At 40.4% G+C, this 27074-nt stretch overlaps 1 protein-coding gene across 1 annotated transcript; it reads right to left on the bottom strand.

The window, feature by feature from the left end:
* Nucleotides 1–238: 238 nt before the first annotated feature.
* On the bottom strand, nt 239–27074 carry LOC121437177 (protein FAM199X-like). The gene is given in 7 exon segments (XM_041637029.1): nt 239–595; nt 2081–2347; nt 3753–3914; nt 4246–4395; nt 16434–16603; nt 16606–16652; nt 26865–27074. Coding segments are annotated over 7 exon segments (1140 nt in total). The 5' UTR covers nt 27038–27074; the 3' UTR covers nt 239–424.

Below are 27074 nucleotides of genomic sequence, written 5' to 3'. Positions count from 1 at the left end.
GAACTGAATTACAGATGTTACACATAGTAACAAACTACCTGTCATCTATACATTGACATCCCCAAAACTGCAAATGTTGTACTAGTCTTTGAAAAGTCCACTTAATCACCACAAAGTTAAAATAGTTAAGACATTTACCAGTGGTTCTTAAATCAGAATGTGCATGAGAATAATCTGGCATTGGTTAAAACACAGTGCTGCCCCAAATCCACACGGCCTATGGGTCTGGAATGGGGCTCAAATGCAATTCTAACATCTTTTCGGGTGATGCTGAAGCTGCAGGTACTGGGACTGCCCTCTGCTAACCACTGGCCTAAATGATTAATGGTACATCAGCACAACCCTAACCAAACTTCTGGTCAAGATGCATGTAAGCCAATGAGAACAGAACAATGCTAAGAAGACTGCTGATAGATTTACCCTATTACATTAAAACATCAACATCTGCTTCGTGGTCTTCCTCAGTCACTTTCAAGGACAGCACCTCTTCATTGAGGAAGAGCCCACTGAGCCTCTCCTTCCGAGCCTGCCTCTGCTCCTTCAGCTGCCTCTTGCGGAAGGCCTTCTGCTGTAGCTTTCGCTGCTTGGATCGCTTCTGTCAAAGTGAAAAGTACAAAGTCAGTAAGGTGTAGACACTGTTGTATGCAGCCCAGGGTTATGTGGCTCAAATTCTCTATTTTCCACATTTTAGGAGCTGCTCAAGTTTCTCTGCAGAGTGATTCTTATACCAACAAGTAATTCACCAGCTTAGACGTAAAAAAAAAAGATTCTATTTTTATTGCATCTGACTAGTGATTTTTGTGGCTAGCAAGGGCTGATTCTTTATTGTTTGAGCTAGCTATGGACAACAAAATACTGTCAAGAATTTATATTTTTAAAATTCAATTAGGGTAAAATGGCATCATCACAGCAAAAACAAAATGTTAGAGTACAATACTGGATATAAAATGCAGAAAACATTGTCCAAATCAATAATACTTAACGTTTTCAAGGTACACTTTACCCCAGAATACTAAAAATCTCCCAATGGCTACGAAGGAATCATGCTTTCCTAATATCAGGCAAATGCTATCTTAAAAGCCTGTTAGGAAACCTGAATCCTCATCACTGGTAAACTAATAACAAAAAAAGAATAACCACGTATTCAGTGAAATCCCTTGGTAACCACCAAAGATGGCTGTTTCTTCTACTTTGACAAAAACAAGCAAAACAAAACGGGAAGGAATCACTGTGTATCTTCTGATCACTGGATTTCCAAAGAGTTAAAGAGATTCTCTCATCTTTAAATGGGCTCTACTCTGTGCCACTGCAAAGAACCATACATATGTCCACGCTGAGCCACATAACCATTCCATATGTACTTCTACTTTCTTTTACAAGTGCCCAACAGTAAGTTTCAACAATAAAAGAATAGAACTAGAGGGCTGGAGAGATGGCTCAGTGGTTAAGAGCATTGCCTGCTCTTCCGAGGGTCCTGAGTTCAGTTTCCAGCAACCACATGGTGGCTCACAACCATCTATAGTAAGATCTGGTGCCCTCTTCTGGCCTGCGGGCATATACACAACACAGATAGACTATATATAACAAATCAATAAATAAATATTTAAAAAAAAAGAATAGAACTAGATTACAGAAAGTGTTACTTTTTACTTAGTCAAGGAACAGTTAAGGTTAAAACATCAAGAAAATACACACACACACACACACGCATAAACAAACACACACCGAAGACATACATGACAATTTTAGAAGCTAATAAATGGCAACATTAGCAACATAGTGAGATTCACTCAGTAGTGAGTTGCAATCTTGAGAATAAGCTGTTATTTTAATATTTCTAGTATTTCTTACTGAAAGGGAAGATAAAAACTGAAAGACTGAAGGCGGCCTGGTAGTGGGTGAAGCGTATCTGAAAGCACTCAAGCTTTCTTCAACAGTGGAGCACTCTGCTTGTTCAATCAAAACCAAGACCCACGGGCATCCAGAGAGTGGAGCAATTTTTAGTTTGCAAGAGATTGAAGCGAAAGCGTCCTAATGCTAACACTGAAAGGTAAAGTTTTGTATTGAATAGACATTTTACTTTTGAATCCCGAATCCGCTCTGCTGCACTTGCAGACAGGTTGCTGTCGCTGTGTGCTCGACTCATGTTGGCACTGGAGTTTGAAGCAGAGTTTCCAACACTGGACGCACTGCTGCTTGCAGAACTGACCATGCTGGCACTGCTGCTGCTGGCGCTGGCACTGGCACCGCTCACGCCACTGGTGCTTGCACAGCTAAAGTTGCTTCTCTTCCAGGCCTCCCTTGTAGGCCGCTGACGAGGGCTATGCTCCTTGATATAGTTTCTGACCTTAGGACACATGGACAAGCACTGGTAAGTATTGCACCTTGATATTCCACCTTCAAGATGCTGGAGGGAAAAACCTCACAGTGTGTTCAATCTGAATGATGCTCAGATGCATAAAAGAGGCAGAATAGAAGCTAATAAGAAACACCCAAATATAGAAATGAATACCAAGTCAGGTGTATTAGTTCTAGCACTAGGTGTATCTAGTTCTCTAGGCTGAGGCAGGAGGGTTGCAACTAGTTCTGCAGAGCCTGAGCTTAATACTGCATTCTAAGCCAGTCTGGACTATAGAAAAGAACTGTTTCAAAACAATACTCAAGAGAGGGGCAGGAACAGCATGAAGGAAAGGAAGAGAGGGAAGGGAAGGGAAGGGAAGGGAGGGGAGGGGAGGGGAGGGGAGGGGAGGGGAGGGGAGGGGAGGGAAGGGAAGGGAAGGGAAGGGAGGAAGGATGACCACAAAACCAGCAGGGGTCAAAACTCCAGCAAACACATAGACCTATATTTTAAAAATATAAAAATTACTTAGCAAATTCTATTGGCCTTTAGAATTTGAATTTTAAGAAAAGAACACTGAAAGAGAAACAACAAAATCAAACAAACGTGGTTACACTAAAAATGAGGTAAGCATATTAATGAATCCATTTCTGACTTGTGTGCATTTCCCCCTACATTTTTTGAGGGGGACAATGACACCCAGTTTTAAATGCAACACATCAACTTACCACACTAAAGAAACTAGCAGAAACGGGGAAAGATATTTCGTTTTGAGAAATGAGAATTTTCAAATGCCAAATGTAAGACACCAGAAGCAGAGAATTCAAAGCCTTTCTATTAAAGCATGTACCAGAGAAAAGGTACAGCACAACTGTTATTTAGAAGGGATCGTAAACGTACAGAGTAATACACTGGAGGAAAAGTTCCTCAGATGTCACTCTGCACAGGCTGTTATTCCACAAGACCACTCAAATCCCTCGGCACACATGCCTGGCCACATAAAACTCTTCTTAAGTAGGGACTTGGAGGTTTCAGTTTTTGTTTTGGCTTTGAGACATTCAGGATCTCAGGTATTCCAGGCTGGCCTTCAAGTCTTTAACAAATCATAGATGACCCTGAACTTCTGTCCTCCTAACTCTACATCCCAAGTGCTATGATTACAGGCATGTGCTGCTACTCCAGGTCATTTTTTCCCTTCTTTGCAGTCCTGGGGACTGAATTCAGGGCTTTGTACATGTTATCCTCTAGCCCTGAGCTCCAACTCTTAGCTCAGCCCCAGTGCTTCCTAATGTTACATCTCACAGCAGTGATTTTAGTCTTGATAATGACGAGTATGCACATGATTACATAGGCCTACACTTCATAACATGGTGGCATCTTCAGTAGATAAACAATGTACATCTACTTTTCATACCTGCTTCAGTTTTTCATCTGTGAGACAGTTAAGTTCAATAATGAACTCACTGTCAGTAGGGGAGATCTGAGCAGAAGGATCAATGATCTTAATAATATCAAGTTGCTCCCGAAGGCCCATCTCAGTACTGACTTTACGGCTCAGATACTCAATATATTCCACCTATGTGAAGAAAAATAACAACAAACAATATCAGTGTGAATAACTGACTTTTACTATGTGAATTATAACACAATTTAGACATTAGAAGAATTATTTTGCCCAAGGCTCCAGTGAAGCACCAACCACTGTCTGAATAGGAAAGGTGATCATTTCTTATGATCGTTGCTAAGATGTCCTGATTTCACTTGCTTCCTAGAAAAAGTTAAAACTCAATTTCAGACTTCACACAATTTGGGGGCTACAAAGAGGTAAATAAAGGAGGCTTCACATCTGCTCTACACATAAGCTTTATTCCACATACACTTTGAATGAAGAATGCCAACATGTTTACCTGCTCATCATTTGTCATCACACTCCAAGCAAGTTCATCGAGATTCCGATGCTTGTTCTTCTTTTTAGGAAGCAGGCAAGGTGAACTGGGGATACTGGGTATGACGTCAGAAAGTACATCACTTCCACTGGCAATGTCACTGCCTGGTAACTTTAGAAAAGTAAGAAGTACAGGGGTTAAAGAAAGTAGAAATTAAAAACTGCATTTTAAATATGGCAACACATTTTATGCATCAATTAAAGTTATTTTGGTCAGCCATGGTTGGTTACATATGCAGGCAATCCCCATACTCAGGAAGTAGAGAGTGGACGATCAGTGGCCTAAGGGCAGTCAGAGCTCAATAGCCAGCCTCAGGTCACCCTAAGGTATAGAAGATCATGTGTCAAAAACAAAATAAAATTTACTTCAATATATGACTAAGGCAAATATACAGTCAGGATTTTATACAAAAGGACCAACATCAGGATATTCTCTTTGAAGATATCCCATGAAAATGTACTTTCCAAAACGCATAAATCATAAATATAAATTACAAAAATGCTAATCTATGTTTCAATATCCACTAAGCTTTTTACTTTATAGCCACAATATTATCAGAGCCCTAAAACCTGAGTAAGAAGTACTGATCTCCATCACAGGAGACCTGAGTGCTCTGCCAAAAACTGGCTCTATTAAACACACATAATTCCACAAATTTTTCTCCTCAAGAGCACCGGAGCAATATAAGAAGAACTAAAGTAATTTAAAATATGCTATTGATATAAAGGAAAAACTCAAGAATGGAAATACTAGAAAACAAAATAAGAAAATAGAAAACAACGTGTCGAGAAAGGATAAAAACTAAACCCAAAAACACAGAAAAATCAAATCAAATCCATTTAAAGAAAGACAAGTATCAAGAATATATTGCCTCTAAAAAGAGTGGATTAAATAGCTTCATTAAGATACACTTGATAAACAAAAACTACACAGCATATAATTTGATATATTTGAACATGCACCCACGAAACCAAAACATGTCACATCAAATATCCTCTAAAATTAGTTAATTTAATGCACTATTTTTAAAATACTAATTAAAATAAAATAGGTATTTTTTTCCTTTCTTAGCAAATTTCAAAGAATATTTTCATGATTACAAGCTACATCAACTTTTATTGGTTTTTTGGTAGCCAGAATTTGCAACTACATTTGACTCTGAATGATTTCTAGGCTTTGAATTTTCAAACAGGACAAAACTTTAGCACTAAAAACTATTGCTTTCATAGCTTTCATATGTATTTAAGATGCTAATACATACAAGGCACTATAATGGGTATAGGGGTTTCAACAAAGTGAAATCATGTTCATTACATTAAAATTTTAGACACCACAGTACCATCCACTTACAAACGCAAAGGGTGGCACAAGGTGGATGTAAAAACAGACAGAAAGGGGCTGGAGAGATGGCTCAGCGGTTAAGAGCACTGACTGCTCTTCCAGAGGACCCGGGTTCGATTCCCAGCACCCACATGGCAGCTCACAACTGTCTGAAAATGCAGTTCCATGAGATCTGACACCTTCACACCAATGAACATAATAAAGTTAAATAAAAAAAAGTTTAAAAAAAAATAAAAAATAAAAAAAATAAAAACAGACAGACAGATCCTTGGGGCTCACTGGCCAGTCAGCCTAGGTTAAGGTCAATTAGAGAAATTAGAGACGGTATCTCAAAAGATGTGGATGATATTCCTGAGATTGACCTCTAAACTCTGCATGCTCTCACTCTCTCTCACCACCCCCCCCCAACTAAACATACCTATACTTGGGCTGGAGAGACGACTCGGTGATTAAAAGTACTTTTTGCTCTTGAGAGGACCCCGATTCCCAACACACACATGGTGGTTCACAACCATCTGGAACGCCAGCTCCAGACATCAGGCATGCACACGATACCCAGACTTACATGCACACAAAACACTCATAGAAACATAAACTAAATAAAGCTAAAAAAATAGAAAAACTTCAACTTTCAAAATTTAGTAAACTTTTCTTTGAATCTTTGGAGACTATCTCTTTGGGGTCAGACTATATGATAAGCACTTAAATTCACATCTTTGGTTTTGTCTGGTATGGGAGATGAGGAGATATAAAAAAGTTATAAATAATAGTTTTGTCATTTTTTTAGGGAGAATTTAAAACACCCTACAACACAAAACCTAGTTCCATTGCTCACTAGAGGTAAGATCTTGTATAACTTATTTATTTAATGGCTGATTTTCTTTTTGAGAAAAGATCTCACACTGTATGTCAGGCCATGTGGAACTCTCAATATGTAGACTAGGCTGCCTTGTTCCTCCCGCTTCAGCCTCTCAATACTGCAATTACAGGGATCTGGCATCATACTTTGAGTCAGTCTTCAACCATGGTTTCTGAGACCACTAAAAAGGTAGTAAAAGTCCTTATAGAATGTGTCCTATGTTGCCAAAGTGGTGTTTAATGACTTCAGAGGGACAGAAAAAGACATTTGGGAAAGAAAAATAATTTAGTAAAACCACAGATGGCAAAAACACAGGGTAAGGGGAAAAAACCCGACATAAAGCAAAAAAGAAGCCAGGTGTGGTGTAGCGTACCTCTAATCCCAGCACACAGGAGGCAGAGGCAGGAGGATCTCTGTGAGTTTGTAGCCAGTCTAGTCTATATAGTGAGCTCTCTAGGACAGTTGGGGCTATGTAGAGAGACTCTGTCTTGAAATGAATAAAAAAAATGTTATTTTAAAAAAGAAGGAAGGAAAATTATTGCTGAGGATCGGAACCACGGAAGAACTAGAAACACTCTCATACCATGCCGGAGCGGATGGACACAAAACATTTTCCAAGCGACAGTATCTTGATGAAACAAAACAGGATGAAGAACGATTGGAACGAAACATGAAGCCTTTGCTGTGATCATGCCTATCCTCTAACAAGCATCAATAGGAAAAACAGATGACTATAAAAGTTTAGAAGACAAACGATAATGTATAAATCGTTTAGGAACCTTCATTGCTCTCTGCTTACTGGCTACTGATGCTAGTAGCTGCCGAGAGTCTGCTTCCAGGAATTACCCACCACAAGGGAGTCCACCCTCAAAGTAGAAAAATAAAGCCTTCCTTAAGAAAAAAGAGCTGTTTGGTAACTGGCTGGTTAGCAAGCAATCCAATATTCAGACCAGAGGAAAATAGTTCACAACCATAGAACCCACACAGGATGGTACACTCAAAGACTTCAAATATTAATCATTCTAACTCAACACACTTATTCTAACAAATAAAGGGGGAAATGGTATCCAATGAGACTTGAAGAACTAGTGACTAAATCCAAAGTAGGACACAAATTCACTGTATTCACACAAGCCAGGCAATCTGGACTTCAGTAGGAACTAAGAAGATGGTGCAGTGTGGGATATGGGTAACGGGAAAATGGTAGGTGTGCAAGTATACTCTCAATAGACAACAGTCATTATTCACCATACTGTAAGATATGTCACAAAGGCTCGTGGACGTTTTCCATGGGAAGGCGATTTTTGGAAGTGATATCACTGATCGAGGACTCAGCATCTCAGATAATGGGTTACTATGAAATAATAAAGTCATTCAAGTGGAAATGTCAAATAGTCAATTGAACATACGGGACTAGAGTAGCAGCTGTATAGCAGAATTAATTGTATGGGCGCTTGTGTATTTATTAGGCCAGGAATTTCCCACTTTATAACTGATAAAGTATTTCAGAATAAAAATGCTTAATGAGTCCTATCCTATATTTTATAGACCATATTCAGTATATTTATACCATCCATATTCAGTATATTTATGCCATAATCTGTAGCCGTGACACATGGAGAGAATTAAATCAAACCTCTGTCATATTTTCTGTAAGTTTCAGCAGAATTCTGTAAGTAACCTCATTTCTCTAACCGCTGATGTGTAATTTCGTAACCCCTCTAGGATTAAAGTATGACAGAAGAATCACTTGCTCATCGCATCTTCTAAGCTCTCCTGCTCAACAACAGAAATGGTTTCTTAAATGCAACTTCCCAAAGAATCTGTGAATCATACATATTAACTACTGTATCCCCAAAACATTTACTCAGAAGTTTAAATAGATGGAGTTTTTAACCACAAGACTTAATATAATTTTTAAACTCTAAAACAATAATTTTCAGTAAATTCTAATACAATTTGTAAGCACAATCTTCTATAATTTCCTGAATATTATTTTGAGATCTCACAAAGATAATAAAGCATTTTAAACTTCTCATCATAGTTCAATGTTAAATGTCCATGAGCACGGAGTACCTATACTCCAGTGTAAGGAGTGGAAAAAAAGTCAATGAAATGATTCCTAATGATATTCTGCTATAGTCATAGATCAGAGCCCAGCCCAATCTTCATAGAGGCTTTATCTAGCAACTGATGAGAACAGATGCAGAGATCCACAGCCAAGTATTAGGTGGAGCTTGAGGAGCCCTGTGGAAAGCGGTGACTGTCTGACTCTGTTGCCTACTTTTAGGACTCTTCCTCCTACTAGGTTGCTTCTCCAGTCTTCATGAGGGCATGTGCGTAAACTTATTGCAACATGTTATGCCATGTTCAGTTGATGTCCCCAGAAAGCCTGCTTTTTCCTGAAGGGAAACAGGAACAGTGGATCTGATGGAGAGAGGAGATAGGGGAAGGGGAACTGGGAGAAGTGGAGGGAGGGGAAACAGGAGGCAGGATGTAAGGTGTGAGAGAAGAATGCACTTTGGCTGGACAGATGACTTGGCAACTTGCGGCTCTTGCAAGTGGATCTCTCAAAGGCAAGATTTTAATCTTTGGATGAGGTAGCATCTTAGCATGTGCATTGGCACCGAGTCACTTTACTGACAATATCCTTTGTTTGCAATCCTTCAATTATTAAATTAATAAGTAAATTAGGAATCACTCCTCTTTTGGAGAATAGTTTATAATATTTTCTCATTTAACATATAAAACCTTCCACGATCTACATTAACACCTATACAATTATATAATATCCCTGGTATTAGATAGGCTACAACAACTTATAAAAGTGCTGACCTTATTTATATTTGCTTATTTATTTGTTTGTATTATTTTTGGAGATAGCGTCTCACTAAGTATTCCTAGTTGGTATGGAACTCACTGCATAGACGAAACTGATCTTGAACTCGCAGAGATCCACTTGCTGGGATTAAATACATACGCCACCACACCTGAGTTTTTCTAAGAGGCCCATATTTCTCTGATTCTAATCCTAACAGACTGTGAATCCTGCTTGGATAAGGAATCAGATAAAAGGCAAGCCACTTGGCACTCTATGACATTTTCTTTATTAGATTATTAAAGTGGAAACACCCACCCTAAATGTGAGTAGCAGTTCAGATAAAAGAAAGATTTAAAAGATAGAAGAAAGAAGCTCTCTCTTTGCCTGTTTGACTTCACTTTTCCTAGCAACTTCATCTATTCTATTGCTACTGCTGCTTATTAATCATTTCTTATACTTCTTTGTGCAAGGAGGAGGCTACTTATGGTCTCACTATATACCCTAGGCTGGCTTCCAACTGCCTCAGTTTCATGAGCAATGGGGTTGTAGGCATGTATCACCGTACACTTCAACACTGGATGAGCTGGGTAGGGCAAATAAGCAAGAAGAAAAAAGATTAGGAGGAAAGAAAGACAACTATTCACTGATAACATGAACTTAACTAAGGAAAACCCAAATGAATCCACACAGGAGGAAACTACAGAGCTAACAAACAAGTTCAGCGCTAGTTACGAAAATCTGCATTAAAAAGACTGAATTGTATATTGCTTTATATATACAGTGAGAAATCTGCAATTGAAATTATGAAAAGGACACTTCCAAAAGCAAAATAAAGGATTTTTTTAAAACAAATTTAACCAAAAAAGTTTAAGATTTGAATACTGAGAACTGTAAGGCATCATTGAAAGAATTAAATAAAAACAATACCACTTTCATGAATTGGAATGTTGAAATTAAGACAGCAATCCTCCTCACAGGCTTAATTCAATCTGTACTAAAATTTCAACTGCTCTATTTTGTAGAAATAAAAAACTGATCCTAAAATTTGTGTGGAATTACAAGAGACCCCCAAAATCCAAATGATCTTAATAAAGAGGAAAAACAGTTTGGGGCTGTGCGAGTTATCTGGTGGCCACGGAGGCAGCGGCTGTAGCACACAGCGGCTTCTGGTCGCCACCGTGAGAAGAAGCTCCCCTGTGGAGTGGGGCACAGCCGAGGCTCAGTGCCAACCCAAGGGAGAGTTAAGCACCCTGGGCTCAGGCAATGATGCTAGGAGTTCGAGCTCCTGCACGCCGCGACATAACTGGAGCCTGTGGCGAGCCTTCCCAGGGCCTGCCTTTGCTCCAGCGATGAAGGCGGCGGCAGCAGCGGGGACAAAGGCGCTCCTGGAGGCAGTGGTGACAACGCCAAAAGAAACGGAGGAAGAAGCTGCGGAGGCGCTCAGTATCCTGAAGCCCTGTCCCCCGCAGGACGAGGCATGCACGGAGCCTGCGACTGTGGCTCTAGGGTCTCTTCCCCGCCAGCCTTCCCCGCTTCTGTTGCCTGCACCCCGAAAAGTTCGACCTCTGTCACAGCATGGAACTCGAGAACATCACAGCCAATACTCTGCTACTGAAGGCTCGTCAAGAAAAGGATTTTAGCAGCCTTTGTGACAAGCAGCCAATAGGAAGACTTCTTTTCAGACAATTCTGTGATACAAAACCAGACCTAAAGAGATGCATTGAATTCTTGGATGCAGTGGCAGAGTATGAAGTTACCACTGAAGAGGAGCAAAGAGAGTTTGGGGCTAGCCATCTTAAATAGATTCTTCAAAGAGAAGTCAGAAGTTCCCTTACCACAGATACCTCCAGCTCTTGTGAAAACCTGTAAATGGAATCTGAAACAGAATTCCTCCCCTAAAAATGTTTTCCAGAAATGTGCTGGAATTGTCTATGCCTATTTGAGGGAAACACCATTTGAAGAATACCAAGACAGTACGTACTTCTGTCAATTTTTACAATGGAAATGGTAGGAAGGCAGCCAGTAACAAAGAACACGTTCAGACATTACACAGTACTAGGAAAAGGCGGGTTTGGAGAGCCCCTTTATCATTTGTATGTAGGAGGCCTACTGATATCTTTTAGTTGATTTTTGTATCCTGCCACATTAACTGAACGTGTTTATCAGCTCTGAAACTGAGAAGTTTCTAAAAGCAAAGGACACAGTCACTAAGACAAAAACAGCAGCTTATAGAATGGGGAAATCTTCACTAACCCCACAAAGAGAGGGCTGATCTCCAAAATAAATAAAGAACTCAAGAAATTAAACCTCAAATTACCAAATAATCCAATCAAAAATGGGATACAGATCTAAACAGAGAATTCTTAACAGAAGAATTGCAGATGGCCGAAAGATACTTAAGGAATTGCTCAACATCAGAGAAATTAGCCATCAGGGAAACGCAAATTAAAACGACTCTGTGATACTCTGTGATCGTACACCAGTCAGAATGGCTAAGATAAAAGGCACCAATGATAGCTTATGCTGGAGAGGATGCAGAGTAAAGGGAACACTCATCCATTGCCGGTGGAGTGCAAACGTATACAGCTACTTTGGACATCAGTGTTGCGGTTTGTCAGAAAATTGAGACTCAATCTACCTCAAGACCCAGCAACACCACTCTTGGGCATATACCCAATGGATGCTCACTCATACCACAAGGAAATTTGCTCAACTGTGTTCATAGCAGCATTATTCCTAATAGCCAGAACCTGGAAATGACATTGGTGCCCCTCAACTGAAGAAGAGATAAAGTGGAGTACTACTCAGTAGTAAAAAAAAAAAAAAAAAAACAGTGACATCTTGAAATTTGCATGCAAATGAATGGAACTAGGAAAATAAAACATCCTGAGTGAGGTAACTCAGACTCAGATAGACAAACATGGTATGTACTCACTCATAAGATTAGACATAAAGCAAAGGCAAACCAGCCTACAGTCCAAGATCCCAGAGAAACTAGGTAACAAGGAGAACCCTAAGAGAGACATACATAGATCCCCCTGGGAAGGGGAAACAGACAAGATCTCCTGAAAACATTGAGGGAAGGTGGAAGGAGATAGGAAGGGGGAAAGGGGAAGGAGGAGGAGAATATGAGGGAACAGGATGCTCAAGAAAGGAGAAGGACAGAGAGGGAGAGAGACGAAAGAGATATCTTGAGGGAGCCATTAAAGGGCTAGTGAGAAACATGGTACTAAGGAAATTCCTCGGAATCCACAGGATGACCCCAGCTAAGACTCTAAGCAGCAGTGAAGAGGACAGCTAAACTGGCCTTCCCCTGTAATCAATTTGATGATTACCTTAATTGTTATCATAGAACCTTCTCCCAGCAACTGATGGAAGCAGATACAGAGATCTGCAGCGAAGCACTCGACCAAGCTACCTGAGACCAGTCCAAGAGAGAGAGGTGCAATATATGAGCAAAGGGGTCAAGACCATGATGTTGCTAGCCACTGAAACAGCTGATCTGAGCTAGTGAGAGCTCACTGACTCTGGACTGATAGCAGGGGAACCTACATAGGACCAAGCTAGGCCCACTGAATGTGGGGGACAGTTGTGAGGCTTGGGCAGTCTGTGGAGCCACTGCAGTAGGACCAGGATTTATCCCTAGTGCTTGAACTGGCATCTTGGAGCACATTTTCTTTGGAGGGATACCTTGCTCAGCCTAGATATAGGGGAGAGGGCCTTGGTCTTGCCTCAGAGTGAAGTGTCCAACTTTGTTGATTCCCCATGGGAAGCCTTACCATTTCTGAGGAGTGGATGGAAATGGTATGGGATGAGGGAAAGACTGGGGTGGTAGGAAGGGAGGGAGTAGAAATGGGGACAGCTGTCTAAAATGAGAAAAGATCGTATTAAAAAAATTTAATAAAAAAGTCAACTTTCATTAAAAAAACACTGTTTGGGAGCAGGAGTGCAAGTCTTGAACCCCAGCATGTGAGAGTCAGAGGCAGGTGGATCTAGTTCAAAGCCAGCTTGATCTACATAGACAGGCCAACCAGGGCTACATAGAGAGACCCTGTCTGGAAAAAAAAAAGCAAAATCCAAGCAAACAACAACAACATGGGAGAACGCACACTTCCCAAACAGTGCTGTACAAGCACAAGGACAAATGCTGGTATTAAGACAGGAGAACTGTGAGTCCAGAGCCAAAGCCATTTGCAGCAGGGTGCCAAGACGATTCGATGAGAAAAACAACAGACTTTAGCAAATGATGCTGGATTAAAAAAAATACCTAGAAACCAACATCCACAGCAATGAATTTGTATAAACTGAGAGTAGACGAGAAATTCTTCTCTATCGTACAGGGAATTTATTGAAAAACTACACTAACATTACACTCAGTGGAAAGACTGGAAGCTTTCCTTTCCAACTAGGAAAAAATACAGGAGGTGTGTGTGTGGGGGAACATACACAGAGAAAAATCAAAACACATCAAAGGCCTATACATGTAAGAACTAAATCTCTAAACTCTAAGAAGAAACAGGTAAATTTCATCATCTTGAGTAAAGCAGTTTTTAATACAACAGCATAGGCACAATGAAGAAAAACACATGCAGAGGAATGGGGAAAATGTATAGCTCAATAAAAACAATAAAAAGAGAAAAACAGGGGGCTGGAGAGATGACTCAAACGTTAAGAGCACTGGCTGTTCTTCCAGAGGTCCTGAGTTCAATTTCCGGCAACCACATGGTGGCTCACAGCCATCTGTAATGAGAACTGGCACTGTCTTCTGGCGTGCGGCCACACATGGAGGCAGAGCATTGAACACACAATAAATAAATCTTAAGAAAATGATGTAAGTATGAAAAGGTGCTCAACATTACACATCAGAGAAATGTGAAACCAAACCACAGTATGACACCACTTCACATTCACCATGCTGGTTGAAATAAAACAGATAAACATCGAGTATAGACCAAGATGGAGAAATTCAAACCAGAGAGGAATAAAATCCATGCCATAATATGGATGAACCTTGAAAACAGCACAACAGCTCTATATAATTGTGTACGTCCATTTACACAGAGAACAGGAAACCGAGGTCATGAGGAGAGCTCAGAGAGGAAAGGAACTTACAGTCCAGTCTGACCACCTAGGTTTGATTTCTGGGATGCACGTAGTGGAGAGAACTCCCTCAGAATTCATCCTCCGACCTCCACATGCACATGGTGCTACACGTGCATGCGCACACACACAAACACAACACAAAAAATAATAGAAAACATTTTACAGATAAATCTACAGAATAGATTGGTGTTTACCAGATAACAAAGGCAGAGTGTAAGTGAAGCTCTGTGCTTAACAGGCATACAGTTCCCTTGTGTGTGAGTGTGGGAGAGGGCGATTATGGAAATACCCTGGAATCAGTGGTGATGCCTCTGCAGGACTGTGAGTATATTAATGAGCATTTAATTATGTTTTTAAATTATTTAAATGCTCAATTCTATCATTTTTAAAGGTAAAAAATAAACTTTTATCTGACGTATATTTGCATCTCTATGTGGAACAGAAGCTGAAATAACACACAAAAAATGGGGGTGGTAAATTATTTTTTCCTCTTTAAAACCTCTTAGCTTAGCATATCACTCTTTATAGCACATATATACACAAAACTGAAGCCAACTAAAAAACACTGTGACAGTTACAATACGGCTCTGAAAATGAATGAGATATTTCAGAATCTGAAAAAAAACATATAATTACTGAGTGAAATATTTATATATGAACATACATACTATGTATATAGGAACATACACTTCTATCTGTAAAAGCGCTTCACAGTGGTAACCAGAAGAGTTTTTGAGACTTTTAATTTATACCACCTCGTATTATTTCATAATTTCATAAAAATAGTTTTAACTCAAATAATATCTGAACCCTTTTTAAAAATATAAGTTCATATATTCAGATGACTGTTAAAATATCAGAGATTCAAGTTTATCTGTTGAATAAAACATGCAGCATATGCAAGGGAAGACTTTTTAATATGATTTTTTTACAATCACAAAATGGATGTTCCAATAAAGCAACATACATTTTCTAATATATCACATTTATTATAATGCAGTATTTGTAGACAACTTGCCACAAAGACATTTTACATATTATATATGCCCCAAGAAAAAAAATTATTGTGGCCAGAAAAACATCTATGTGAAAAAAGAATATAAAATAATAAACTAGCATACTTCGGATAAGAGAACCAAAAATTAGATGACTGTGATAGAAACAACTTATCATATTTGATATCTAATATAATCTGATGTGTCTTCTAAGCACAAGAATGCTATCAATTATGAAATAGGGAGAGTACATTTGCATAGTAAAGTGCTGAGTGCTTAATACACGAAAATCTACGAAAGGATGACTGTAGGATCAGAAGCCTAAAATGCATATTAGCAATATTATAGAATGTGCATTCCATCTATTTCTTAACTGTATGACACACTCTGCAAAACATACAAAAGAAAATTGACTTCACCAAGACTCCAAGGTGGCATCAGTCATACTAGTGAAAGAGAAGGCAATGGATGTTAAACTGGAAGAGCTGCCATACTGAATACTGATGGAAGATTTCATCCCCAAAGTCATTGCTGTTCCATTTCAGATTGGTTATGAGCAGTATTACAAAAAGAATGTCAACACAAGAAAAGAGACCATCACTAGCGTTAGCATGGGGCTGACCTATAGCTTATGTGTGTTTCAGCTACTTGGAGCTAACAACTTAGGCTTTTTACAAAGAACTCAATTATGAGCAATGGTACAAGTACCACCGAAAAGGAACCAGAATAGAAAGCACTCTGTGCTTTTTAACGTGACTTCCTGCCAGCTCCCAATCATAAAGAATTCAAGTCAGACTGAACCTTTTCATAACCTGAGAATTAAGGTCCAAGAAGAGGTGAGTGGCACATGCAAAAAAATAAAATTAAAATAAACAAATACTTGGAGGTAAAAATGAGAAACTTGAGAGAATTTACACCTTTACTTATTTAATAATGATGTTAACAAGTGGGGGGGAGACTTTCCTGCCACTCAAAACCCACTTTTACTTATCTAATAAGAATGTTAGTAAGAAGGAAAAGAAAATCTTACCTGCCACTCAAATTCGCTGTCTGACCAATCCCAGTAAGTGCTGATAGATGAGGAGACATCACTGCAGACACTTCCCTCAGGGAATAGGTCAAAAGAAGTGAAGTCTTGATCATCCAACAGCGAATAGCAATCATCTTGATCTCCCACGGAAACGGACGAAAACAGCTCCTGCTACATTCCGAGCTTGCGACACTTGTTCCACAAGAAGTTAGGTTCCACCTTCAAAAGCACAAGAGAAGTAACATCAGGAACCCCAGAACCACACAACGTGAAGACATTAACAAAACCCACTTAGGATATTTGTGACGAAGGACTTTTGCAGTCTGGGGGTAGTGTGATTATTTTTTAAAGTCTTTAACCTTTGGCTGAGTTACTGTGAGGGATTATATGAAAACCCATATAGAAAACTTAACACATGCTAAAAAAAAAACACTAAATACACTATCCACTAAATTTACACATATACGCGCATGTGTGTGTTTGGACCAGAATACAACCTTGTGTCGGTTTTCAGGAACTGTCCTACCTTTGTTCATTCACCCATTCAACAGTTGTTAGTAATAGCTAAATGCCAGATAATATCTTCAGTGCTGGGGGAAGCTGCAACTAATTGTTTTTAATTAGAATTGCCTTTCAGCATGCAAAAATCCTGTGGAAATATGTTTGCCTCCCTGAGCAATAATGACGTTCATCACATGAAGTTTGTCTGCCACACTTAACAATAACTAGTCAATCACTGACAAGAGTCAGGCCTTTGCTTGCTTTTGTACTCTTACTGTGCTCCTTGGGCTTCCAGGGGTGTGTGTGTGTGTGTGTGTGTGTGTGTGTGTGTGTGTGTGTAACAAGGCTCTAGAATCCTCTCAGATGCTCCTTGGGCTTCCAGGTGTGTGTGTGTGTGTGTGTGTGTGTGTGTGTGTGTGTGTAAAACAAGGCTCTAGAATCCTCTCAGATGCCACGGACTTTTTTTATCAGCATCGAGTGAAAAGGATTCACAGCTAAAACAAAAAATTGGCAAAACAGAAAAATAGCACCTTTTCCTGTCACAGATTTTTAAACTCCATATATGTATAGCTAGTCTAATTTAGAAATATAATTCTTCTTATCTTTAAGCAATGCAGATAAAACAAAGTAAGTAATATTTATCTATTTCTGGAACTTGGTTCTATGGGAACAAGAGGTTTATAATTCCCCTTCTAGGAATCCACTCCCTTCCCCAAATAGAAATTTGAAAAATAAAAGATGTATTACAAATATGCATAGATAATATTATTCTATTGTTTTGTTGTTGTTGTTTGGTTTTTATTTTTTCAAGACAGGGTTTCTCTGTGTAGTCTTAGCTGTCCTGGAACTCACTCTGTAGACCAGCCTGACCTCAAACTCAGAGATCCACCTGCATCTGCCTCCCAAGTACTCAGATTAAAGGCATGTGCCACCATTGCCTGAAAAACAATGTTATTTTAAAAAGAAAAAATAAATGCCCTAAATGCCCCTAGATGGAAAATTGGATAAAAAAAATGTAGTACATTTACACAATGGAGTACTACACAGCAGAAAATAATAACGATACCTTGAAATTTGCAGGAAAATGGATGGAGCTAGAAAATATATTGAGTGAGGTAACCCAGGCACAGAAAGAAAATTATCACATGTACTCACTCATAAGTGATTTTTAATCATAAAGCAAAGCAAACCAGCCTACATATCACAATCCCAGAGAACTTAGACAACAATGAGGACTCTAAGAGAGACTTACATAGATATAATCTACTTGGGTAGTAGAAAAAGACAAGATCTCCTGAGTAAATTGGAAGCATGGGGACCATGGGAGAGGGTTGAAGGGGAGGGGAAAGGCAGAGAGGGGAGCAGAGAAAAATGGAGAGCTCAATAAAAATCAATAATAAAGAAAGAAAGGACCTCAAAGCATCAAGAATGACAGCTATATCTCAACACTGGCATTTTCAGACTAAGAGTTCTGGGCTGGGGAGGTGCTTCAGTGGTTAAAGCACTTGCACCACAAGCCCAAGGACCAGAATTTCAATCCCAGAACCCATGAAAATATTTATGGTGGGGAATATTGTCCACCAGTAATTCTAGCGTTCTAGCGTTCTAAAGGCTGAGAGAGGGGACCCCCCCACACCCTGGACAAGCTGGTAAGACAAACTAGCTGTATAAGCAAACACTGGCTTCAACTGAGAGATCCTGCCTGAATGAACCAGGAGAGCAGAGAAAAACAACTATCAACACCACTTGAGCCTACACACACAAACGCATAGCACATACTCACACAGTAAACACACGTGAACACGAGAAAAAATAGAAAAATACATAATTGCAATAAACAGTTCACAAATTAAATTGTGAACACACACACAGGAGAGAGAGAAAAAAAGCCGCAAATCCAAAACTTTTGTCAGGCAAGCTTTATACTATAAATAGGATAATTCCACCCTGACCTCATATGATGTGGGGTACAGTCAAAATAAAGGTATGCTAAAAATATTATATAAAATTTCTTCAAGCTGGGGGCTGGAGAGATGGCTCAGTGGTTAAGAGCATTGCCTGCTCTTCCAAAGGTCCTGAGTTCAACTCCCAGCAACCACATGGTGGCTCACAACCATCTGTAATGAGGTCTGGTGCCCTCTTCTGGCCTGCAGGCATAGACACAGAACATTGTACACATAATAAATAAATATTTAAAAAAAAAATTAAAAAAAAATTCTTCAAGCTATGCCTGCACTACTCATGTGAAACATAAATTCAGCATTTAGACTTTGGTCACATCTCTAACATATCTCATTATGTATGTGAATACTGCAACCAAAAAATATAAAATTGGAAACATCAGATTCCAAGTATTTCACATGAGCAATCCTCAATCTGTATTTATATATAGAAAAAAAATGAAAAGAAACACAGTGTTGCCAATATTCTCTCTGAGAAAAGAGCGGCTTTTTAAAGAGCCTTCAATTTCCTATAAAGAGCTTTTGAAATAAAAATTTAAATAAGATTCTTTTAGACTGTTCTGATAGTTTTGAATTCTCAATGAATGTTGAGTGTGTGTTCAGCACGGATTCATTGAAAATTACAAGCCTTTATACTTTTAAATTGCTTAACTATTTTATGTGTATGGGTGTGCATACCATGTGCATGCTTGGTGCTCAGAGAGGCCAGAAGTAAGCACTGGATTCCTTGGAAATGGACTTACAGATGGTTATGAGTTGCCAGGAGGGTGCTGGGGATGGAATCCTCGTCCTGGGGAAGAGCAGCTGGTGCTCTTAACCACTGAGCCATCTCTCCAGCCTGAGCCCTTACATTTTAATGCTGTCGAACACCAAAATATGACCATAACATTAGACTCAAAGGATGAGAGTAATGATATGGTTGTAGTTAGAATTTGAAGAGAAAAATGTAGACAAAACTGCCAATATTTATGGTGTTTGACTTTAACAATTAAGCTTGCTGTTCTAATTGCAGGGTAATTTTTTTTAAAGAGGAAAGCCAATAGCATTTCTTCCCAAGATTGTTCTAGTATACATATGGACTAAAGACTTGGTTATTTTGATAAGCAGTCATTTAAATTCTAAAATAAAACCGTCTGCTTTTTATGGAATATATACATATTAGAGTATTACTCAGCAGTAAAAAACAACGACTTCTTGAATTTGGCATACAAATGGATGGAAATAGAAAACACTATCCTGAGTGAGGTAAGCCAGACCCAAAAAGAGGAACATGGGATGTACTCACTCATATTTGGTTTCTAGCCATAAATAAAGGACATTGAGCTTATAATTCATGTTCCTAGAGAAGCTAAATAAGGTGAATCCAAAGACAAACACATAGGCATCCTCAGGAATATTAACCTTCATCAGGCGATGAAAGGAGACAGAGACAGAGACCCACATGGGAGCACCGGACAGAAATCTCAAGGTCCAAATCAGGAGCAGAAGGAGAGAGAGCACGAGCAAGGAACTCAGGACCGTGAGGGGTGCACCCACACACTGAGACAATGGGGATGTTCTATCAGGAACTCACCAAGGCCAGCTGGCCTAGGTCTGAAAAAGCATGGGATAAATCCGGACTAGCTGAACATAGCAGACAATGAGGAATACTGAGAACTCAAGAACAATCGCAGTGGGTTTTTGATCCTACTGCACGTACTGGCTTTGTGGGAGCCTAGGCAGTTTGGATGCTCACCTTACGAGACCTGGATAGAGGTGGGCAGTCCTTGGGCTTCCCACAGGTCAGGGAACCCTGATTGCTCTTCGAGCAGATGAGGGAGGGGGACTTGATCGGGGGAGGGGGAGGGAAATGGGAAGCGGTTGCGGGGACGAGGCAGAAATCCTTAATAAATAAATAAATTTAAAAAATAAAAATAAAAAAAAATAATAAAATAAAATCCCTTGGAAAAAAAAACGTCTGCTTTTCTCAAGCCTGATCCCAGTACTCAGCAAGCTACAGCAGGAAGGAATATTTTATGAGCTTGAGCCCAGCTCAGGCTACAGAGCAAAATTCAAGAGGACCCTAGGATACAGTGTGTTCCAGGCCAGCATGTCAAAAATAAAATTAATTAGAAAAGTTTTTAAAATTAAAAAAAGAGCTAGGCAGGTCAAGTGGTGGCAGTACATGTCTTTAATCCAAGCAGAGGCAGGCAGATCTCTGTGAGTTGGAGGCCAGGACAGCCAGGAGTGTTTCACAGAAAAATCCTGTCTCAAAAAACCACCCCCCCCCGAAAAAAAAAAACAGGAGAGAGAGAGAGAGAGAGAGAGAGAGAGAGAGAGAGAGAGAAGAGCTAAGAGCTAGGCCCTTTTCTGAGGGGAGAGACAGTGGTAGATACGGAGAAGGAAGGTGGGGGAAAACGGTGGGCGGACCATATGCAGTCGGGATGTGATATATGAGAGAAGATAAAAGAGAAGGGCATGGTGCAGGCCTGTTCTAATCCCAGCATTCAGGAAGTAAAGAGAGGAGGAGAAGCAGCAACATAAGTCCCAGGCCAATTTGGTCTTCACAGTGAGTTCCAGGCCAGTTAGGACTATATAACTATATGAGACTGTATTTAAAAAGCAAAAACCATGAGGCGATCAAGATGGGTTAAAGTGCTTGGCACGCAAGCCTGAAGAACCTCCAGTTCCATGCCTACGTGGGAAGATTACAGGAGTATAAACAGCACAAGCCTGGAGATGGGGATGTATCTCAGTGGTAAAGAGCAGTCCCTAAATGTCTTTATCCCCTACAGTGCTGACAAAATAGGTGGCTATAATAGCTCACAACTGATCTGGGCCTGGCCTTGCTGCTCCACGGCTGTAATCCCTAGTGCTCAGGAGGTGTAGAAAGGAGTGTAACTTCATGGCTAGCCTGGGCAGCTCAGCAAGATTCTGTAAGATGAAAATAAACATAGGACAAGGGATATACAATAGCAGTAGAGTATTGGCTCAGCATGCATGAGGCTCTAGGATAATCTCTAGTTCTTTTTTTTTTTGGTTTTTTCGAGACAGGGTTTCTCTGTGGCTTTGGAGCCTGTCCTGGAACTAGCTCTGTAGACCAGGCTGGCCTTGAACTCACAGAGATCCGCCAGCCTCTGCCTCCCGAGTGCTGGGATTAAAGGCGTGCGCCATCACCGCCAGGCGACAATCTCTAGTTCTGCAAGAACCAATCACCCAACTGAGAAACTGATGTATTCAGAAGCTCATTTCACATCCTGCCGGAAAGGTACACAAAAATCAGGCAATCTCCTCACCCATTCGCTTTTCACAAGGGTTTATGTTGATGACATAGTCCCCTGACAGATGAAGGGAACGACTCATCTGGCAGTTTTATTCTCCTCTTTCATCTCATATTTGAGTTATAGGACTTACCAACATTGTTGGGAAGGAAACAAGAAATCAAAGGAAGGTAAACGAAACCTCTTTTTACTATGGAAAAACCTCACCAAAAGGAAATGTCTTAAGCATGCATATATACTTAATCCCGACATTTTGTTTATAAATCTACTCATTTTTGACTTATCAAAATTTATTCTTCTCTTCCAAAATTCTAGACAAACCCAATTACATCATAAAATATAATCATAGGAAAAGGTAAATGTTTCTGAGATGGAGTTGAGAAACTTAACCCAGACCTGGTTCAAACTCCTGGGCTCAAGTGATTCTCCTACCTTGGCATTTCTGTGTGCCACCACAATTATGGACAGTGAGTTCCTTAATAAAGGCATTTCCTTGTCATGGAATTTACTTTTCCCCAAATCTAGTCTGTAGGTATGGTAATCAATGTCACGGATGAGATTCAACTTTAGAAGCCATTAGTACTAGTGCCAGGACTCCCTGGGCTAATGAGACTGTAGATACAGCCTGGTATCTGATAAATGAGAAGGCACAAAATTGTCATCATCACAAGGCCCTTAGCAAGGGTAGTATTTAAACAGTCTGGCCATTTTCTTATCTGGTAACAAAGAGGGAACAAAATCAAGATAAACCAAATATCTAATCACTGACAAGTTCCTGGATGCAATAAAGTTTGTTTTATAATGACTAAATCTTAAGCTGGATTTTTATGCTCAACTATTCAGACCTGGTCTGTGGACTGTGGCGTGACTTGGCAAATGATGTGAAGCAAAAAAGTGATGCATTCAACTCCAAAATAAAAGAACTCCCGAAATTAAACTGTGCCCACATATATGACTTAGCTGCTTGCTTCTCCCGGAAAAGAATCAGCAGCAAGCATATGATCTCCTCAAACACAATTCTGAAGAAAGGCAAGAAGGCAGAACACTGCTTGAGTGTGAAAAGATCTAAAAAGAAAGACAAGCCAGGTATGAAGCCTCACACTGGGGAAGTAGGGTCTCCATGAGTCTAGGGCCAGTCTGGGTAGAATAGTGAAGTCCAAGCCAGCCTGGGCTACAGAGCAATAAAACTTTCTGAGGGGGGGAGGGGGGGAGGGGGGGAGGGAGGGGGGGAGGGAGGGAGGGAGGGAAACAGAAAAGAGCCAGGCAGTGGTGATGAATGCCTTTAATCCCAGCACTCAGGAGGCCGAAGTGAGCTCGTGAGTTAGCCTATAGACCAGGTTAGCCTGGTCTACAGAGTGAGTTCCAGGACAGGCACAACTACACAGAGAAACCCTGTCTCAAAAAACCAAAAAAATAAAATCAAGAAAATAAAGAAAAAGGAGAGGGGGGAAAAAGTCATCAAGTTTAATGACAGATGCCTATAATCTTGACACTTAGAGACAGAGACAGGAAGATAACAAATTCAATGCTACACTTAACTACATGAAACCCTATCTCAAACCTCTAGCCAAACAAACACATATTAAGATAGCAATAATAATAAACAAGGTAGTCTGGGGCAAAAATCCATTTTGTGTGTGTATATGTATATATATCTATATCTCTCTCTCTATCTCTCTCTCTCTATCTCTCTCTCTCTCTCTCTCTCTCTATATATATATATATATATATATATAATTAACTCCTTTCTCCCCTACTTTCTGATGAAAAATACACGTATCTGGGATTCCTACTTATTGTTCCAAGCCTTGTGAAAAGATGTGTTGAAAAGGGATATTCAAAATGAAACAGTCAATCCGGGTTTGGTAGCTCCTGCTTCAAACCTAGTACTCAGGAAAGCAGGATAGAACTGTCTCAAGTTCTAGCCCAGCGTGGGCTATACAGCGAGTTCCAGACCAGCCTACTTAACGAGACCTTGTCTGAAGTAAACAAAAATAACTAAATAAATAGGCAGACAGGAAGTAGGAGAAATTATGTTTGAGTTCAAAAAGCAGAGCCTTAATTGGAGCCTACCCTTTCCATCCTGGCTGCCCTATTCTGGAAAACAGTCTTGACCTTAAAAGAGTCTTGAATGGGTGATAACAGAGAACGCGTTGTAAAAGAAAAACAAACAAACAAAATTCCTTGAATGCTGGGAACCGAATCTGTGTCCTCTCTGGGGCATTACATGCTCTTGACCATGGAGCCATTTCTCTAGGCCCTCAACTCTCACCGTCCCTTACCCTTAATCACCAGATTTTGCAGTGCTTATCCTCGATCAATCAGCAGAGATGGCAAATTCTGAAATTATTTAAATGTACTGGGCATATAACTTTGTCTAGTGCTTCAAAAATTAAATACTTTAAGCACACTTAATTTTGTCAATTTTCTATGTATGTTTGTTATATCATGGGCTAAATAGACTTAGTTTAAGAAAGCTCTGTGATCACTAATAACATTAGATTCTTTAGTTGTTTTTTTCTTTCCTGTTTTGGCTTTTTATTCTCAAGTCAGGGCTTCTCTGTGTACCAGCCTGGGCTGTCCTGGAACTTACTCTATAAACCACGCTGACCTCGAACTCAAGAAATCCCCCTGCTTCTGCCTCCTGAGTGCTGGGATTAAAGGAGTGTACTACCATGGCCAGCAATCCTTTCGTTCTAATTCAAGTTTTCTCACCGGCTCCAAAGGTGTAGTCTATGACTGAAAGGTCATAGACTAGAAATTATGAACTTCACACTTGGTTTCTATCTCTGGGCCTCAGTTTCTTCATTATGCAATGAAGACTTAGCTTATCAGAAACTCCCTGTCATCTCATTTTAAAATGTGTTGTGCCGAAATTCTAGACGATTTTTTTTTTTTTTTGGTTTTTCGAGACAGGGTTTCTCTGTGGCTTTGGAGCCTGTCCTGTCTAGATGATTATTAAGCTATAACATTTTCTTTCCCCAAACTGTAAATTTACTTTTTAAAATCTCATTATAAACCAGGCAGTGGTGGTGCATGCCTTAAATCCCAGCACTCAGGAGGCAGAAGCAAGCGGATCTCTGTGAATTTGAGCCCAACCTGGTCTACAGAGCTAGTTCCAGGACAGCTAAGACTGTAACACAGAGAAACCCTGTCTCGAAAAAACAAAAACAAAACCTCATTATATATGTAAATGCATGAATTACACAGTAAAGATAGGTTGATTTAAGGATTGGGGGGAATATATGCAAAATATGGATAGATGTAACCAAACACACATAGCAAACTTGGACCAGAAACCAGAACTGGATTCCTTATTTCTAATCCATAGATGGATCATTTCCCTCTTCTCTTATCCACACTCTGCCAGTCCTGGGGGGGGGAAGGTGGTGTGTGTGTGTGTGTGTGTGTGTGTGTGTGTGTGTGAAGTTGAGGGGCTAGAGCCAAGGCTCCACGGTTAACAGCATGTACTGCTCTCCCAGCCGAGCCAAACCCCTTCCCAGCATCCACATACAGGCTGTTCACAACCAGCTGTAACTCCAGTTCCAGGGAGTCTGAGGTCTCTGGCCTCCATAGACACCTGCACTTTCATACACGTACCCACCCCTGACACACACACACACACACACTTGAAAATAAATCATTTTTAAAAGTTGAGGCCAAATTGAAAACCCATTTCAAACTGCTCAAATTAGATAAAACACTTAAACGCTTGCATGTCCAGAACATTGCCTTCCAATAAAATAATTTAGATGAACCCTCTGAAGAAATTATTTGTACAAATTAACCCATCCTACACTCGCTCTACTTCCCTCGCCAGGGATGCAAACCAGGTGGTATGTTTTAGGAAGGAATCTTCCAGAGTTTACATTTTGGGACAGCCTACAGAAGTAATGCAAGGTGTTCACAAAGGAAGGAGAAAAAAAACTGACTAGTTTCTAGGGTAACTAAGGGTATAGCTCACTTGGCAGAATGATTAGCATGCATGAGGCTCTGGTATCAATCCACAGTGCTGCAAAAAGAAAATTATAAACTGAATTGATTAAAATACAGTAAACTTAGTTGGACATAACAAATGTTTGTAATCCCAGAATTTGGGAAAGGCGGGGAGGGGGTGCCAGGAGTTCAAGGTCATCCTCACTGTGTAACCAGTTTGCTGAGAGAGACTAAGCTACAGGAGATCCTGCTTTCAAAGCAACAAGGGGGAGGCGGCGGGGACACTAATTTCCCAATGCTCTGGTACAACGTGGATTAGAACGGGGTTAAATATCGAGAAAGGGGAGGTTCGATAAGATCCACAGATCGATTTGGGGCTCCCTGAAATCGTGTGCCAGAAATGGAAGGGGTTAAACTTTGGAAGATGAATCTAAAAATCAAGAGTTTGGGGTTTAAGATTCTCGGTGTACAGATGGGGGCGGGGGTCACGAAGAGGTAAAGGAGAAGATCTGGAAGGAAGGAATCAGTAGAGTCCAAAGAGGAAAGGGGAAAAGAAGAAAGAAGGCGCAGGGAAACCGGTCTTAAGAAAAATCAGAGGGCAGGGGGTGAACTGGGAGGAGCTGGGGAAGAGCGCTGGTCAAAGGAAGATGGGGGAGGGGGTAGCTCACGGCTCAGCCCAGCACGAGGGACCAAGAGCAGCCGGCAGGAGAGCGAACCGGCATCTCCCAGCCGCCTGCGGGAAGTCCGCCCCTGCTCTCGGAAGAGCTCCTTACCTGTTGGTATGAAACCGGTGGAGCGGATCCGTGCGATGGCAGGAGGACAGCTGGCAGCCGGGTTCCTCGCTGGGGCAGGTGCCCACCCCACGAGGGGCTCCTAGGAGCGGGAAGGGTTCCTCTGGGGTTAGAAACTTCTCATAGGAAGTGGTGGCCGACGTCTCGTCGGACATGGTGGGAGATGGGCCGGCTCGTACTCCGGTGCTGGAG

The sequence above is a fragment of the Microtus oregoni genome, unplaced genomic scaffold (assembly GCF_018167655.1).
Source record: "Microtus oregoni isolate MIOR12 unplaced genomic scaffold, Mior012 000050F_ref0000143, whole genome shotgun sequence".
In the NCBI taxonomy this organism is placed as follows: Eukaryota; Metazoa; Chordata; class Mammalia; order Rodentia; family Cricetidae; genus Microtus; species Microtus oregoni.
Note: the sequence above shows the minus strand (reverse complement) of the source record. Positions and strands in the feature narration are given on the sequence as shown.